Source organism: Mobula hypostoma, chromosome 1 (assembly GCF_963921235.1).
Source record: "Mobula hypostoma chromosome 1, sMobHyp1.1, whole genome shotgun sequence".
Lineage (NCBI taxonomy): Eukaryota > Metazoa > Chordata > Chondrichthyes > Myliobatiformes > Myliobatidae > Mobula > Mobula hypostoma.
This window is the reverse complement of record NC_086097.1, coordinates 207,321,797-207,339,426: the sequence shown is the minus strand read 5'-3', so window position 1 is coordinate 207,339,426 and position 17,630 is coordinate 207,321,797. Positions and strand designations below refer to the sequence as shown.

The window sequence follows — 17,630 nt, the reverse complement described above, 5'->3', positions numbered from 1 at the left end:
TAATTATTTGATTTATTTTGTGTTTCATAAACATCCAAATATAATGCGGTTGTCTGCACACTTTCATTCAATAAAAGAGCCATGGTGTAAAAACTGACTGATTTTAACAATACAACTGTTCTTGGGCTTCCAGCTAGGTACGGGTATTAGTTTTAACAGATGTTTCAATGACAAACAATGCCATCTTCATCAGAAATCCCTGATGAAAATGGCAGAGCTTGTCATTGAATCATCACTTAAAACCGATACCTGTACCAGCTGGAAGCCCGAGAAGAGTTTATTCGTCATTTGCGTCGGGAATGCATATGATCCTTTTTCCATATAAGCCATTTTATAATCGTAACAGATTAAAGTTACATTAACTGTCATATTCAAATTTTTTTTGGAATGTCCTGCATAAAGTATTTTTTTTTAGTTTTGATAGAAACCCTCTCTGCAGACAGAGCCACTTTGTTACAAGAAAAGAAAAAACTTGATGAAGAATTCAATCGCTTACGAAGTAATGTACTGGTGTGCTCTGGCTTTTCATCACCTGGACCACCTGGTGCAGAGATGTCTACTACTTCTGGGTCTGATGTGCCATTTGATTCGGAAAGATTAGCATCTGTTACTACAGTTGGGGATGATGGAAGAATTGACTCTGCAATGGAGGCAAGCACCATGACTGTACAGTAAGTAGCCATCAGAAAACCAGTCATCTTGGATTCTTGACCTCATAACCTTGATAGGTTATGATCTTGATCTTTTTTGCAAACCGGCAGTGTACTTTCTCTATAGCTGTTACACTTTATTCTGCATTGTCATCATTTTACCTTGTTGTCCTCAATGCACTGTGTAATGATTAGATCTGTATGAACTGTTTGCATGCCAAATTTTTCACTGTATTTTGGTACGTGACAATAATAAACCAATACTAATTCCAAACTTTTTTCATCTCATGTGGAGATTACTGCTACAAATTCCTTTACTTATAATTAAAATAGAGAACTAATTTTTATGATTTACAGGAATCGAATTACTTCTCCATAACAGGGGAATACCTTTTTACAACTCACCCAGGAATAAACTCATAAGCAAGAGCCTCCAAACAAATAAAGTGATATTTAGTGTTTTGAGATCTAATTATGTCCTGTTCTTAATGTTTTAGTTCAGGTATATGGTAGCTCCTGAGAAAATAAAACCTTTGAAAAGATTCTTGATAGTAATTTTCCGTTATTCAATTCAACTTGTTAAAAAGCATTTATCTTGCCTATGTTGATGACCAGAAGTGTCTTTTTGTACATTGTACGATCAGTGTGTGTTTAGTCTGAGCGCTCTAGTTTCCTCCCACAGTCCAGAGACATATGGTTAGTAGGTTAATTGGTCACTGTAAATTGTCCTGTGATTAGACAAATTTTAAATAGGTGGGTTGCTGGGCATGCGCTTGTTGGACTAGAAAGATCTGTAATGTGCTGCATCTCTAAGTAAATAAATACAACTCAGAAGAACCTCTATCACCTCCAGAAACTGTAAAGCTCTTTGAATGTGTAAAGGAATCATGATAACTTCGAGTTTTCAGAGGAATTTGAATTTCTGGTACTTAGAATTCCTATATACTTGGTTACACTGAATAATGAACTCTTTAGGGTGCTATTTAGTTCCTAGTTCAGATTAAGAAATTTTCATTAATTTTCTTGTCCTTTTAAAGGTGAGAAGTTAGGGAATTGTCAACAGGTGGAACAAACTACTTTTAACAGGATCTGAATAAGTTTCTAGAAGCATTTAAAGTTCTGCCAGTAGCTGAGAATAGTCTTTTCATCTTGGTCATAAATTAAAATTGTGACTAACTGAATTCCCTGTAGTTTTTCCTATTGTACAACAATATTAATATTTAACCTTGGAACAGCATATTTATTCACTGATCTTCTGTTCTTTAACCAACCTTCTGTCCATGCTAACTTCAATCCCATAAACATTGTATAGGATACCATGTTAATGGTTATTGTATCAAATGTCTTTTGAAAAGCTATTCATTACCATAGATGCTGCTTGGTTTGCTGAGTTCCTCCAGCATGTTGTGTGTTGCTTTAGATTTCTGGCATTTACAGGCTTGTGTTTACTATTAAATTCACTGTTTTCACTCCCTTCCCACCATCTGCCCTGCTGGTTGTATCAAAAAGCTTTTAATTTATCAAACATTTTGTAATTAAATAGTATTATTTTGTAGGAGTACTGTCACACATTTAATTCTGCAGAGAAAAATGTTAGGCTAACCAGTCTGCAATAGGCTGTTGTTTCTTTCCTTTTCTAAGTACAGTGTCATGTTTTGTACTTTCTGACCCTTTTGACAATAGGCATAAGTTAGAAAGTCAATGCAATTGCTTCCACAATCCCAATAGCCAGATCTATCAGTCCAAGTGACTTGAGTCATTTTACTTGTTAGAAAGTGCTGGAGAATATATTACATGATATTAATGATTTTATGTTCTTTGCTATTGTTAGAAGATTCCATTTCAGCATTGAAAATAATAGAAACATAAAAAACCTACAGCACAATACAGGCCCTTCGGCCCACAATGCTATGATGAACATGTACTTACTTTAGAAATTATCCATAGCCCTCTATTTTTCCAAGCTCCATGTACCTATCCAGGAGTCTCTTAAAAGATCCTATTGTATCTGCCTCCACCACCGTTGCCGGCAGCCCATTCCACGCACTCACCACACTCTGCGTTTTTATATATGTAAAAAAAAAACAACTTGCTCCTGACATCTCCTCTGTACCTGCTTCCAAGCACCTTAAAACGGTGTCCTCTTGTGTTAGCTATTTCAGCCCTGAGGAAAAAGCCTCTATCCACATGATCAATGTCTGTCATCATCTTATACACCTTCACCTCTCATCCTACGCTGCTCCAAGGAGAAAAGGCCGAGTTCACTCAACCTACTCATAAGGCATACTCCCCAATTATAAACTATTTAATGCCCAGGCCATTTCTTTATTCTCAATTATAGTTTTTCCTGCCCTTATGTCAGTTGGGACCACAATTATTCTTGCCTAGTTCTGCATAGGTTTGGAATGTTTTGTAGTCTTCAAACGTTCTGCTCTATTTTAGTGCAATTCCAATTTACCTAAATTTTTCTTTTAATTTAGCTTTAGGTTTATCATTTGTGTTTCTAATCATATGGATTCATTCTGTCCTACTGTACTAAAATTATTCCTAATTACTACCTTTATAATCCTTTATTAGCAGAACTAATCAGTATATGCTTCCTAAATGTCAAGGTTCCTGGCATATGAAATTCCCATCTATGGTCACAATACAATTATATCTCCTTACATATATTAGGTCAAATATTTGAATATTTCTGGCTCATTATGTCATCCATTTTTAAGCCAATATATTTGGATGCATCATCTTCTGTTATAGCTTTTTTCCTATTTTTGTTTCTTTGATTCTTTGATTGACTTTGTTCTTTGATGCACTATACTCTCTATAAGCTGTTTATTTTTTCTACTCACTAGTCATAATGAAACAGACTGCTAAATGAGCTTATTTCTTTTTTACTCTTTGTTTTAAATCTATTCTTTTTTTTACCCATCTGAGTCTTGTTCCTCTCCAAGAGGACCAAAGCATTGTAGGGTTTGGAGGCTTACCATAGAAACCATAGAAAAACTGCAGCACAGAAACAGGCCTTTTAGCCCTTCGTGGCTGTGCCGAACTATTTTCTGCCTAGTCCCTCTGACCTGCACACGGACCATATCCCTCCATACACCTCCCATCCATGTATCTGTCCAATTTATTCTTAAATGTTAAAAAAGAAGCCGCATTTATCACCCCGTCTGGCAGCTCATTCCATACTCCCACCATTCTCTGTGTGAAGAAGCTCCCCCTAATGTTCCCTTTAAACTTTTCCCCCCTCACCCTTAACCCATGTCCTCTGGTTTTTTTCTCCCCTTGCCTCAGTGGAAAAAGTCTGCTTGCATTCACTCTATCTATACCTATCATAATTTTATATACCTCTATCAAATCTCCCCTCATTCTTCTACGCTCCAGGGAATAAAGTCCTAACCTATTCAACCTTCTTCTGTAACTGAAATTAGTTTCTCAAGTCCCAGCAACATCCTTGTAAACCTTCTCTGTACTCTTTCAACCTTATTAATATCCTTCCTGTAATTTAGAGGCCAAAACTGAACACAATACTCCAGATTCGGCCTCACCAATGCCTTATACAACCTCATCATAACATTCCAGCTCTTATACTCAATACTTTGATTAATAAAGGCCAATGTACCAAAAGCTCTCTTTACGATCCTATCTACCTGTGATGCCACTTTTAGGGAATTTTGTATCTGTATTCCCAGATCCCTCTGTTCTACTGCACTCCTCAGTGCCTTACCATTTACCCTGTATGTTCTACCTTGCTTTATCCTTCCAACGTGCAATACCTCGCACTTGTCTGTATTAAACACCATCTGCCATTTTTCAGCCCATTTTTCCAGCTGGTCCAAGTCCCTGTGCAGGCTCTGAAAACCTTCCTCACTGTCCACTACACCTCCAATCTTTGTATCATCAGCACATTTGCTGATCCAATTTACCACATTATCATCCAGATCATTGATATAGATGACAAATAACAATGGACCCAGCACTGATCCCTGTGGCACACCACTAGTCACAGGCCTCCACTCTGAGAAGCAATTCTCTACTACCACTCTTTGGCTTCTTCCATTGAGCCAATGTCTAATCCAGTTTACCACTTCTCCATGTACACCTAGCGACTGATTTTTCCTAACTAACCTCCCATGCGGGACCTTGTCAAAGGCCTTACTGAAGTCCATGTAGACAACATCCACTGCCTTCCCTTCATCCACTTTCCTGGTAACCTCCTCGAAAAACTCCAATAGATTGGTCAAACGTGACCTACCACGCACAAAGCCATGTTGACTTTCCCCTAATAAGTCCCTGTCTATCCAAATGCTTGTAGATTCTGTCTCTTAGTACTCCCTCCAATAACTTACCCACTACCGACGTCAAATTTACCGGCCTATAATTTCCCGGATTACTTTTCGATCGTTTTTTAAACGACGGAACAACATGACGGAACTCCAATCCTCCGGCACCTCACCTGTAGACACCGACATTTTAAATATATCTGCCAGGACCCCTGCAATTTCAACACTAATCTCCTTCAAGGTCCGAGGGAATACCCAGTCAGGTCCTGGGGATTTATCTACTTTAATTTGCCTCAAGACAGCAAGCACCTCCTCCTTTTCAATCTGTACAGTTTCCATGATCTCACTACTTGTTTCCCTTAATTCCATAGACTTCATGCCAGTTTCCTTAGTAAATACAGACGCAAAAAACCCATTTAAGATCTCCCCCTTTTCTTTTGGTTCCGCACATAGCCGACCACTCTGATCTTCAAGAGGACCAATTTTATCCCTTACAATCCTTTTACTCTTAATATACCCGTAAAAGCTCTTTGGATTATCCTTCACTTTGACTGCCAAGGCAACCTCATGTCTTCTTTTATCCCCCTGATTTCTTAAGTATTTTCTTGCACTTTTTGTACTCCTCAAGCACCTTATTTACTCCCTGTTTCCTATACATGTCATACAACTCTCTCTTCTTCTTTATCAGAGTTGCAATATCCCTTGAGAACCAAGGTTCCTTATTCCTATTCACTTTGCCTTTAATCCTGACAGGAACATACAAGCTCTGCACTCTCAAAATTTCTCCTTTGAAGGTTTCCCAATTACCAATCACATCCTTGCCAGAGAACACCTGTCTCAATCCACGCTTTTTAGATCCTTTCTCATTTCTTCAAATTTGGCCTTCTTCCAGTTCAGAACCTCAACTCTAGGACCAGATCTATCCTTGTCCATGTTCAAGTTGAAACTAATGGTATTATGATCACTGGAACCAAAGTGCTTCCTTACACACACTTCTGTCACTTGTCCTAACTCGTTTCCTAACATGAGATCCAATATTGCATCCCCTCTAGTTGGTCCCTCTATATATTGATTTAGAAAACTTTCCTGAACACATTTTACAAACTCTAAACCATGTAGACCCCTAACAGTATGGGAGTCCCAATCAATATATGGAAAATTAAAATCCCCTACCACCACAACTTTGTTTCCTGCAGTTGCCTGTTATCTCGCTGCAGATTTGCTCCTCCAATTCTTGCTGACTATTGGGTGGTCTATAATACAACCCCACTAATGTGGCCATACCTCTCCTATTTCTGAGCTCCACCCATAAGGACTCAGTAGACAAGCCCTCTAATCTGTCCTGCCTGAGCACTGCTGTAATATTTTCCCTAACAAGCAATGCTACCCCGCCCCCACACCTTTCACTCCTCTGCCTCTATCACATCTGAAACATCGGAACCCTGGAATATTAAGCTGCCAGTCCTGCCCTTCCTGTAGCCAAGTTTCACTAATTGCTATAACGTCATAATTCCACGTGTCAATCCACGCCCTCAACTCGTCCACCTTCCCTGCAATACTCCTAGCATTGAAATATATACACCTCAGAAGATTTTTACCACCACTCACAAACTTTCTATTTGCGGCTTTGCTTGAACTTTTAACATCATTTATTTTCACCCCAGCCACGCTGTCAGCTCTGGCACTCTGGTTCCCATCCCCCTACCTCAATGACCTGGAAAGCTATGTTGGCTTCATTCAGGGCTTTTTGCTTTGGGTCTTGGTAGGCCAAAGAGATCAAAGGATAGAGACCAGACTAAAAGTGGTCCACTGGTCCTCCAGGTTCAGGGGTTCAGCTCAGGGCTAACATCCCTGACTGATAAAACAAAATTGTTACAGAGACAGCGATGAACAATCTTTCTGCATCTGAGTGCGATGCTATTCCCGAGTTTCCACCTGGGACTTGGATGACTGACATTAGTGAAAACTGAGAGGAAGCTACTGACACGATGAAGCCGTGAGCACCACCAGAGCTTCATTGATGCCCTAAATGCCTGCGGCGTAACAGGCAGTAAGGAGGAGCCTTGATCCAATTCTTTTTCATCCTTGCTTACTGGATTTTTTTCCCTCCCTCTTTCCCCTTCTATTGCTACACTAACCTTAGTTTATGATTCTGAACATTGTTAATGAAAGGGTAGATGTACCAATGTTTATGGGATTGAAGGAGTCTGCAGCTATCTTTAAATTTGTATGTATTGCAGTGGTCTGTGGAGCTCCTTAAAATTTGTTAGTTCAGAGAACACAAATATTTATACATTTTCAAGACCCTAATTATCGCTTTACTTTATTCCAGTGAAACCGTCCACATGTCAGAGGAAAAACATAGGATTATGATTTTAGAAAGAGTAAGTACATGTTTGTATCTTTAAAACAAAATATGAAGTTCACTGGAGGGAGATACTTAATCCATTATATATGAATGACTTGGGTCTTGCATGTATGGCATACAATTAAGGCACTGAACAAAGTACAATTCAAACAATTGGTCCTTCTGGTGTTCAGCTGACTTGTGTGCCAACATAGTGTATTTTGTCTTAGAATCACATGGTTTTGATTTTAAATCTTGCTTCTCTTGAGCCTGTCATCCTTGAATGTATTGCAGTACTGAGACCATGCTAGGACGTAGCCACCTTTAAAATGAGAGAATACCTCCTACCCATTCACTTGTATAATGCTATTTATGATTCAAACACTATTTTCCTCGTGTCCAGGTTAATCATTCAACCTCAATCAGCAAAGACAAATTTACTGAGCATGTATTTCATTTACTTATATGCAGTCTAGCTATTTGTTTTGCTTGTAATTGGTGTCTCCAAAATTATATTCATGTACTGCTGCAGGAGCTTAGAGGGCACAAAACTTTGAAATCTGGATTTCTGTTAATTTTCTGACCCTTTGAGCTGTTGTTTCTAATGATAGATGATTGGAAGATATTAATAAATAAAGCATTGATGTTAAAATAGGCATTTTCCAGACTTGCTGATGCTTAAATATTGGTTGAAGGAGCAAATATATTTTTTTAAAAAAAGGACCAAAGGACTGGGGTGTCTAATTTTGAAGTACTGAATTGCTGTGCACATTTTGGGTTGCATAACTTGGCCATATATGTTCATAGTATTTTGTTTATAAGTCAATTTGAAGAGCTTTGGAGTTTCTGAAGAGCATAAAGTACCACACAAATAAAAGATTAATTCCTTTAGCTACCCATATCATGTCAGAGTAGGATACAAAACTATAAAGTTTTGGTACATACCCATCCTAAATTAGTTCTAACATAGAGATAATAGGAAAGGTTCTATCCTTGCCTTCAGGGCCAGTATTAAAATTTAAAACAAATTATGTCTAAAATCTTTGAAGATTGCCAGGACAAGGTGAAATGTATCCCAGGTTCTTCAAAGAAAGAAAGGAGGAAAGAGTTCAGAGTCTGTTTGTCATTTTCCTGTTCATTTTGATTGTAAGTATGGTACTGTAATTAAATTGCACTTGGGATTTTTGAATCATACTTTTACGCATTATCTGCATAAGCATATGAACTTAAACAATATAATATACATGGAATTTTAAAATATATTAATGACATGTTGAATACATTTTTACAAAGCATGCTTAGTTTTTTATGTATTTAAGAGCATTTCAATTTGGTTTCAGTGTGAAAACAATACAAAAAATTCCTGTGCTGAACTATTATTTGGAAAGACTACACAAAAAAAGCCTTAATTATATAAAAATGCATCTGTCATCTTGTGAATAATTTAGCCTTGGTTGTTAAGAATAATAAATGGCTACAATGAGAAATATGAAAAATAAAGAGCATTTTGATATTCTCCACTACTGTTTTACCAGTCAGAAGTAACATTCGAAATTACACGTTTGTTGATCCTTTCACCTCAAGGATTGGTTTATTCATTCACTAGATATATGGGTACTGGCAAGAATTTACTACTGATTTTTAATTTCTCGGAGAAAGAGACCTTGTTGAATTCTTGTAATGTGTATAATCAAAGCTTCTTCACAAACCTGTTTGAAGCTAAGCTGAGGATTGTGATGTAGCAAAGATGAAACGATAGCTGTGAGAAAACCTTGAAAAATCCCAGTGTATGGCATTCATGTTATGCTGATGCTAAAATCCATAAATGTTAGATAGTAAAAAGGGATAAGGGTTGGGTTGATTAAACAGACTTATTTATTTGTTGTTTTTTTTTGCATTGGTGCATTGCCGACAAGGGTAGCAATCATCCATCCATTATTAATCTTCAATTTGGTGCTTTGAACTTTTGCTTCAATTTGCCTACTGTGACAACAGGTCAACAGCAGATGCCATTTCACTGGCTCTTCACTCAACCCTGGAACATCTGGACAGTGAAGATATATATATATATATATATATTAGAATGCTCTTCATTGACTACAGCTCTGCATTCAACATCATCATCCCCTCGAAACTAATCAATAAGCTCCAAAACCTCGACCTCAAAACCCCTTTGTGCAATTGAATCCTCTATTTCCTCACTTACAGACATCAGTCAGTTCTGATTAGCCACACCTCTACCATCACTAATAGCACAAAGATGTGTGCTTCCCTTTGCTCTACTCTTTATACTTATAACCGTGCGGCTAAGTACTGCTTTAATGCCATGTTTAGGTTTGCTAATGACACCTAGCTGAATCAAAGCTGGCAAAGCTTAATCAGCATATAGGAGGCAGATTGAAAATCTAGCTGAATGGTGCTGCCACAACAACAACTACCTCTCACACAACATCAGCGAAACTAAAGGGCTAGTTGTTGACTACAGAAGGAGGAAACCAGAGGAACATCAGAGGTGGAGCAGTTCAACAACTTTAAATTCATCAGTGTTATTACTTCTGAAGATCTGTTCTGGGTCCAGCACATGCCATTAGAAAGAAGATTTGGCACGTCATCTGAAACTCTGATAAACTTTTATAGATGCCAGTTGGAATGTATACTGACTGGTTGCATAATAGTCTGAAAAGTCTACAAAAAATTATGTATTCAGTCCAGTCCACCACAGGTAAAGCTCTTCCCACCATTGACCACAACTACAAGAAATGCTGCAGGAAAACAGTATCTATTATCAGGGGCCCCCACCATTTAGGTCATGCTCTCTTGCTGCTCCCATCAGAATGGAGGTACAGGAGTCTTGGGTCCCACACCACTAGGACCAGGAATAGTTATTACCCCTTCACCATCAGACTCCTGTACCATACTCACTCCATCACTGATCTGATTCCACAACCTTATGGACCCACTTTCAAGGACTCTACAACTCATGTATTCAATATTTATTTATTTATTTATTTATTTATCTTTCTGTTTGCGCAATTTGTTGCCTTTTGCACATTGGTTGTTCATGTTTGTATGCAGTTTTTCATTGATTCTATTGTATTTCGTAGTATTTACTGTAAATGCCCGCAAGAAAATGAATCTCAGGATAGCATATGGTGACATAAATACCTTAATAAATTTACTTTGAACTTTGAAGTTTCTGTGATTCCTGTTTATAATTTTGCCCTTTGGGTCCGTGAATCTTTCTGGTCTATCTAAGCTATATTTGTTTTAGAGCCAACATCTTTCCTGTAAGATGTGGTTCTCAGAACTTCTTTTAAACTTCTTTTTGCATTGTCTACCAGAGCTTTTCATAACTAGCATAACTTCTGCTCAATACAAAATGCTGAAAGAATTCAACAGGTCAGGCAGCTTCTACAGAAGGAAATGAGCTGTCACGTTTCAGGCTGAGACCCTTCATCAAGACGTTGCTCACTTGTATTCAGGTTTTCTGGATGTAAAGACCACTATTCCATTAGCTTCCTTAATTAGTTTCTGAACCTGTAGCATGTAAGTGGATTGTTATGTCTCTTCTGATCTGTCACTCCCAGCACTTCCTATTCATCATTTGGAAAGTAATTTATTCCTTCTCTTTGATGTGGCAAATGCTATTTTGGTAATGGTAATCAGTTTGGAAAGGAATGGAATAATGGCCTTCACTGCAAGAGGTTGAAGTTCAAAATTAGGAAAATGTTGCTGATGTTAACCAGAGTCTTAGTAGGATCATACCTTGAATGATTAAGGGTTTAATTGCTTATCTGCAGAGCAGGAGATCATGGAGTGAGTTGGAGCCAGTTGCTTGTGGACTTTATGCGCCGTTTAAAAAGCAACCTGGACCTTTTGGGACTTGTCTGCAGAGCTGGAGATCGCGGAGTGATAATCCGCGACCATACTCTGGACAATCCAAGAGGCTGGAAACCTCATAGAGGAGACTTTTACTGAGGTGGTCACACCCAGAGTGCAGGCTTCAGATAGTAGATGGGTGACCACCAGGAGAAGTAAGGGAAGTAAGCAGCATTTAGTCCCCTGTGACCATTCCCCTCAGCAACAAGTTTGCTGCTGGAGGAGATGATCTGACAGGGCACAGCAGGAGTAGCCAGGCCAGTAGCACCGTGGCTGGCTTTGGGATTCGGGAGAGAAGGGTAAAGTCAGGTAGAATGATGGTGATAGGAGACTCGATAGTTAGTTAGTTAGACAGACAGGCAGGAGATTCTGTGACCGCAGAAGAGATGCCAGAATAGTGTGCTGACTCCCAGGGTCAAGGGTGTCTCAGAGCAGCTACAGAATATACTTGAGGAAGGGTCATGGTGCACATTGGCACAATGATATAGCTAGAAAGGGGCAAGAAACCCTGTGCAGCAGTATATGGAGTTGGGGAAGAGGATAAGGAGCATAACCTCTAAGGTAGTAACCTGTGGATTACTCCCAGTGCCACATCCTAGTCAGGATAGGAATACGATGATGGTACAGATGAATAAGTGTCTGAGGAACTGGTAAAGGATGCAGAGCTTCTGATTTCTGAATCATTGCGATCTATTCTAGGGAAGGTATGACCTGTACAAAAAGAACAGGTTACATCTGAACCTGAGGTACACCAATATCTTTGCAGGCAAGTTTGCTATATTGGTTGGGGGTAGTTTAAATTAATTTGGCTGGGGGATGGGAACTGCAGTGATGAGCAGTTTGCATAAAAGTAGATGCAATGTGCAATGAGACTGTGAGGAAGGACATGCAGAAGACAGGACAGATTTGTAGTCAGTGGCATAAGTTAAAGCGTGACAGAGGGCCAAAATTAAAAAAAGGGTGATGAATACAGAATTGAAAGTATTATATTTGAATGTATGCAGTATATGCAATAAGGTAGATGATCTTGTAACCCAGTTAGAGATTGGCAGGTATGACATGGGCAGCACTGAGTCATGGCTGAAAGAAGATCATAGTTGGGAACATAACATCCAACGATGCACCTTAGATCAAAAGGACAGGCAGGTAGGCAGAGGGGATGAGGTGACTGTATTGGTAACAAAATGAAATCAGATCCTTGGAAGGAAGTGACATGTAGAATCCTTGTGGGTAGATTTGAACGTCAAGGGTAACAAGAACCTGATGGGAGTTATGTACAGGCTTCCAAACAGTAGCCAGGATGTTTGCTACAATTTACAATGGGAGATGGAAAAGGCATGTAAAAAGGGCAATGTTGCGATAATAATGAGGGATTTCATTATGCAAGTAGATTGGTGACATTCTTATTAGTAATGGATCACAAGAGAAAATTTGAAGACTGACTATAAGGTGGCTTTTTAGAATATCTTGTAGTTGAGCCCACTAGGGGACCAGCAATTCTGAATTGGGTATTGTCTAATGACCCAGATCTGATTAGGAAGCTTAGATAAAAGAACTAATGATCATAATATGATAGAATTCACCCTGCTGTATGAGAATGAGAAGCTGGAGTCAGATGATTTTACATTGCTGGCATGAAAAAGGAGTTGGCCAAAATTGATTGGAAGGGGGCACTAACAGCGATGACTGCTATTTCTGGGGAAAATTCAAAAGGCGCAGGATACATACATTACAAAGATGAAGAAGTACTATAAAGGGAGGATGAGATAACTGTAGCTGACAAGGGATGTCAAAGACAGAAAATGGGAGCATATAATATAGCAAAGTTTAGTGTGAAGGTAAAGGATTGGGAAACTTTGTAAAAACCAACAGAAGGCAACTGAAGAAACAATAAAAAGAGAAAAGAAGAAATGTGAAGGTAAGCTAGCCAATAATGGTATAAGGGGATACAAAGTTTTTTCAGATATGAGGAGCAAAAGAGGTGAGAGTGGACACTGGACAAAGAGTTGGAATATAATGTCAGAAAGTGCATGGTCATGCACTTTGTCAGAGGGTGGTGAATTTGTGGAATTCTTTGCCACAGATAGCTGTGCAGTCCAAGTTGTTGAGTATACGTAAGCCAAAGGTTAATAGGTTCTTGATTTATCTGGGTGTTAAAGGTTATGGGGAGAAGGCAGGAGAATGAGGTTGAGAGGGATGATAAATCAGCCATGATGGAATGGCGAGGCAAACTTGATGGGCCAAATGGCCTAATTCTGCTCCTAGGTCTTATGATAAGAAGCATAGATTGAGTGGACGAGACTTTTTCCCTGGGCAGAACTATAACTTTAATGTGCTGGAAGAAGGCATTGGGGGAGGGGATATTAGTGGCACCTAGTTTTTTTTACACAATGTAGTAGGTGTGTAGAACACACTGCCAGGGGAGTGGTAGATGCAGCTACATTACGGACACTTAAGAGACTCTTGCATAGACATTGGAAAATGGAGGGTTATGTGGGAAGAAAGGGTTAGAACTTTGAGTGTGTAGAGGGATCGGCACAACATTATGGGCCAAAGGGCCTATACTGTTTCATGTTCTTCTCTACTTCATTGTCAATGAAATACTTTGATATTTGTATTGTGGTGGTGTTTGTTATAATGTGGGGTCCTTTCCTGTTCACTGAGTCCTTGTCTAGTGTTACAGTTGTGCAGGGCATGACATGAGACCCATATGATGTATGTAGAAAAATTAGGATATCAATTACAATTTTTCCTAGTAACAATGACAATAGTGATACTTTATCTTAACATGCTATAGATCCCACAAAGAGAAAACTAAGTAGTTCAAGTGTTTAGGAGACAGAAGTTCCTTTGACCAACTTCATCCCTCAATAAACTTGATTCGACAGGCACCTTGGAACGTCTTCACAAATTTGCTGTCATGTTTGGTTGTATCATACTTCATAGTTTGTTAGCTCTCATGTGTGTCCAGGAATGGTCTCACAAATTTCATGATTCTTCAACAGATAATGAAAGGACAAAGATGAAAAATTATTAATAACAATTAAAATTAATGTTTATCTATAAACATTTTTGGTTCTACTCGGTGACATTTTATCTATTTTCTCTAGTACTTTTCTCTTGGCAGCTGGTTGAATAACAATTCATTTTGCATTTAATAGTGCTATGAATTTAAACATTAGATTGTTTTTTTTATTTTGCTTGCTTGTAGACATTACAAATGAAAGAAGAGGAGAATAAACGATTAAATCAAAGATTGGTATGTATTCTGTTTTTGCCGCAAAGCAAATGAAGTTTATTTGGTCCATGTTATTACTGTTGGAATAATAATTCTGAAATAAATCGTACAGAAACTTACCTTAATTTTCATACTGTTAAAGCTTGGAGAGACTGAAGGAATTGGTGCAAAATATAGTGGCAATATCCAGTTTTAAATACTTTATTTCACTTCAGGAAATGCAGGGTTCTGTGCAATGCTAAAATAGTGAAATAGTAAAAATGTTTTTCTTGTGTTAAACAATGTTTGTTTTCTAAGCAAATGGAATGTCTTGTGCGTTTTGTAAGAGAATTTTAACTTGAATATCTTGAATACGCATGTTTCAGTTTTGAGGGAATACAGAAAACTTGCACGTATTAATCATTTTATTTTTTGAATGGTTCTGCCATTTCATCCTTTTCACAATCATTTGGCTTCAAACCATTGTTAAATATTCAGACAAAGATTAATAAATTATTGAGAAACATCCATTTTGGAAGATGTTTATTATTTTTCAAAAATCTGTTAGTGGACTTCATGTGGCACTCGGTGAAATGTTGTAATCCAATGTTTATTTAAACTTCAGAATTCTGAATATTCAGGATTAGTCAATGTATATTCGTAAATAATTATTTCGATATTGCTAACAAATTTTTCAGAGCAAAGAAATCGGCAAGAATATGCTGTTATGTTGTTGTAATGAATCAGTAGTTTGTGTACTTCAGTTTTAAAAGATCAAAAGAAAATAACATTTATAATAATAGCCCAAAGGCTTTAACTTTCATTGACGTGTTCTTAATTGTGATAGCCATTTTTGCTGATTTACTTTGAGCTGGGAATAATATCAATATTAACTGCATCTTCTTAACTGGAGGCATAATAATAAATATTTGAAGAACATTTGTATGGAAATACTTGGAAATAATTAACAATTGAAGTTTCTATTTCTCATCAAGAATATTCATCTAAGGTGTTGATTTCAAAAAGCATGCATGTATCTCCAGGAATTATTTTGCTTGTACAGAAGTTCATTATCTTTGTGATGCTTTTATTTTGGAATATTGGCCTGAGGGGTGGGGGGAGCATTCAAAAGGGAAAGTTTAAATATTGTCTCTGTGGAATGCATGGTTGATTTTCCAGTTTGTTCACTTAAGGAGTATTGCATGCTTTATAATGTTTTTTTCCTGCAAATAGTTTAAATTTCCCTTGAGTATCATTTTGATTTTTTTTTAACTTAAAATTACCACAATCTAGTGTCTTCCTGGTGTATATGATGATTAAACTCTTCTTGGGCTTCCAGCCGGGTTAAGACATCAACTTTAACTGACATTTCAATGACAAACTCTGCCATCTTCATCAAGGAGCACAGGACGTGTATTTGTATGGGTTTCCCGGAGAAATCGTCAGTAGCAGAACATTGCATTTGCGATGGCCATATGATTGACTTCGGCACAAGACTACTGTGCCATGCTAATGGCTTTTGAGACTGCCTGGTGGAGGAATCTATTGAAATAAAACTGGAAGAAAAGAATTTTAATAGAGATGAAGATCTCGCTCTAAATAAGAACAATTTGATTGTAAACAAGGTGGGACAGTGGAAACCTAATTGGATGAGGACTAACTAATTAGGAGGGATAGAAGACAGGGTATAAATGCCACCGGACTGGACATGACCAGCTGTCGTCCCTGATGAAGGTGACAGAGTTTGTCATCGAAACGTCGGTTAAAATCGATACCCGTACCCAGTTGGAAGCCTGAGAAGAGTTTATTTGTTAAAATTACCAGTTTCCTTGTTTCCATGATGAGCAGTGATTTATTTATTTATTTTCACTTAGGTGTGTGTGTGTGTCTCCTAATAAATAATTGAGGACCGTTGCTCTGCTGTTGAACTAGAATTTGTGACTAACAGTGCATGGTCTTTGTGATTTGAGCCAGTGCATCATAGTGCTTGTTGTAGCTCTTACAATGTTGTATACACATAATGGAACATTGTCAAGCAATTCTGGCAGTATCCAATTTCATTGTGGACTGAACTGAAAGTATTTGAAAGGAGCATGTATTATTATTTGAAGATATTTTTAATCTATGTTTGGAAAAACTTATAAGATTTTGGTTTAAACCCCACTTTGTAAATGTTTGTGTTGTAATAATATGAAAGCGGAAAGCTTTGCATTAAACTCTCAGGAAAAGGTTGCAAAAATTGATCATGTGTCAACACCTTGAGTTTGCATTCATTAGCAGCACAGTCATACTTTTGTCAGATTCAAAATTCATTTGTGTAATAATCCTCTGGCATTTTTATGTTGTACTTAGTTCAAAACAAGGGAAATAAAGATAATGGGCAAGGACCTTTTACTGTAAGCTATAGGGTTGATAGCTCAACCCTATCAGAAAGATGTCCCAGAACTTTTACCCATAGTTCTTAGTACTGTTTGTCCAAAATTCAAATAGCTGTGAAATTGCAAAGTTTGGATCTATAAAATAGCTTATCCTCAACCTATTAGCTTAAGGAATTGTTCCACACATGATTGATCAAAATAATTCAAAAAGGGACCTTAAGGCATGGTTGCTGAGAGATCCTGTAAAATAGTAATGCTCTATTTCTGTCTCCATCACCGCATCCTCCCAAAAAATTTATCATCAGAAGCAAGCTCTGGTAGATTTACATTTTCTCCCTCTATTACCATTCACGCTGCTGTTTTTCGCCAGGTTATCTCCAGCTGTTGTGCTGATGTGCCAGCAAATTCAATGAGTGCAAAATAAATCCCATAAACAAACATTTCAATGTAAAAAGATAGCTGCAGAAGTGAGAGGAATCTGACCTATATAGTAGTGAAAAAGAAACAAGTATTTTTGGAGAGTGGAATTTAACATGTATAAAAGACACTGATCATATTTTAAAACAAAATATACTTTGCAACATACAATTCAAGTTTCTATACTTTTTATAATTTTTATCTGTTATTTTCTTAATTTGCTAATGACTCAGAAAGAGTTTTATGCCTGTTAGTGGAATGCTGCAATTCAAAGTGCTCTGCACAACTTTATTAAGTATTTGATGCTGGGTACAACACTCAAGTTTTCTTGATCTACCAAATAATAAGGGTCTTTCTACAAGTTTTCTGTAAACTACCATCATTGTATAGTGAGTTCAGTTGTGCTTTAGTTTTTCTTTGTACTTATTTTCAACTATATATGTAGTGCAATCAGCTACC

At 37.7% G+C, this 17,630-nt stretch overlaps 1 protein-coding gene across 3 annotated transcripts in view; it reads left to right on the top strand.

The window, feature by feature from the left end:
- rb1cc1 (RB1-inducible coiled-coil 1) overlaps nt 1-17,630 on the top strand; it is a 181,044-nt gene that overhangs the window by 127,278 nt on the left and 36,136 nt on the right. For 2 of the 3 annotated variants that reach the window (XM_063063551.1, XM_063063544.1), the window contains exons 17-19: nt 416-671; nt 7,266-7,317; nt 14,371-14,418. In XM_063063551.1, coding sequence (XP_062919621.1) covers nt 416-671; nt 7,266-7,317; nt 14,371-14,418 — 356 coding nt within the window. The remainder of the gene's footprint in view (nt 1-415; nt 672-7,265; nt 7,318-14,370; nt 14,419-17,630) is intronic. The other variant, XM_063063561.1, reaches the window with a different exon arrangement.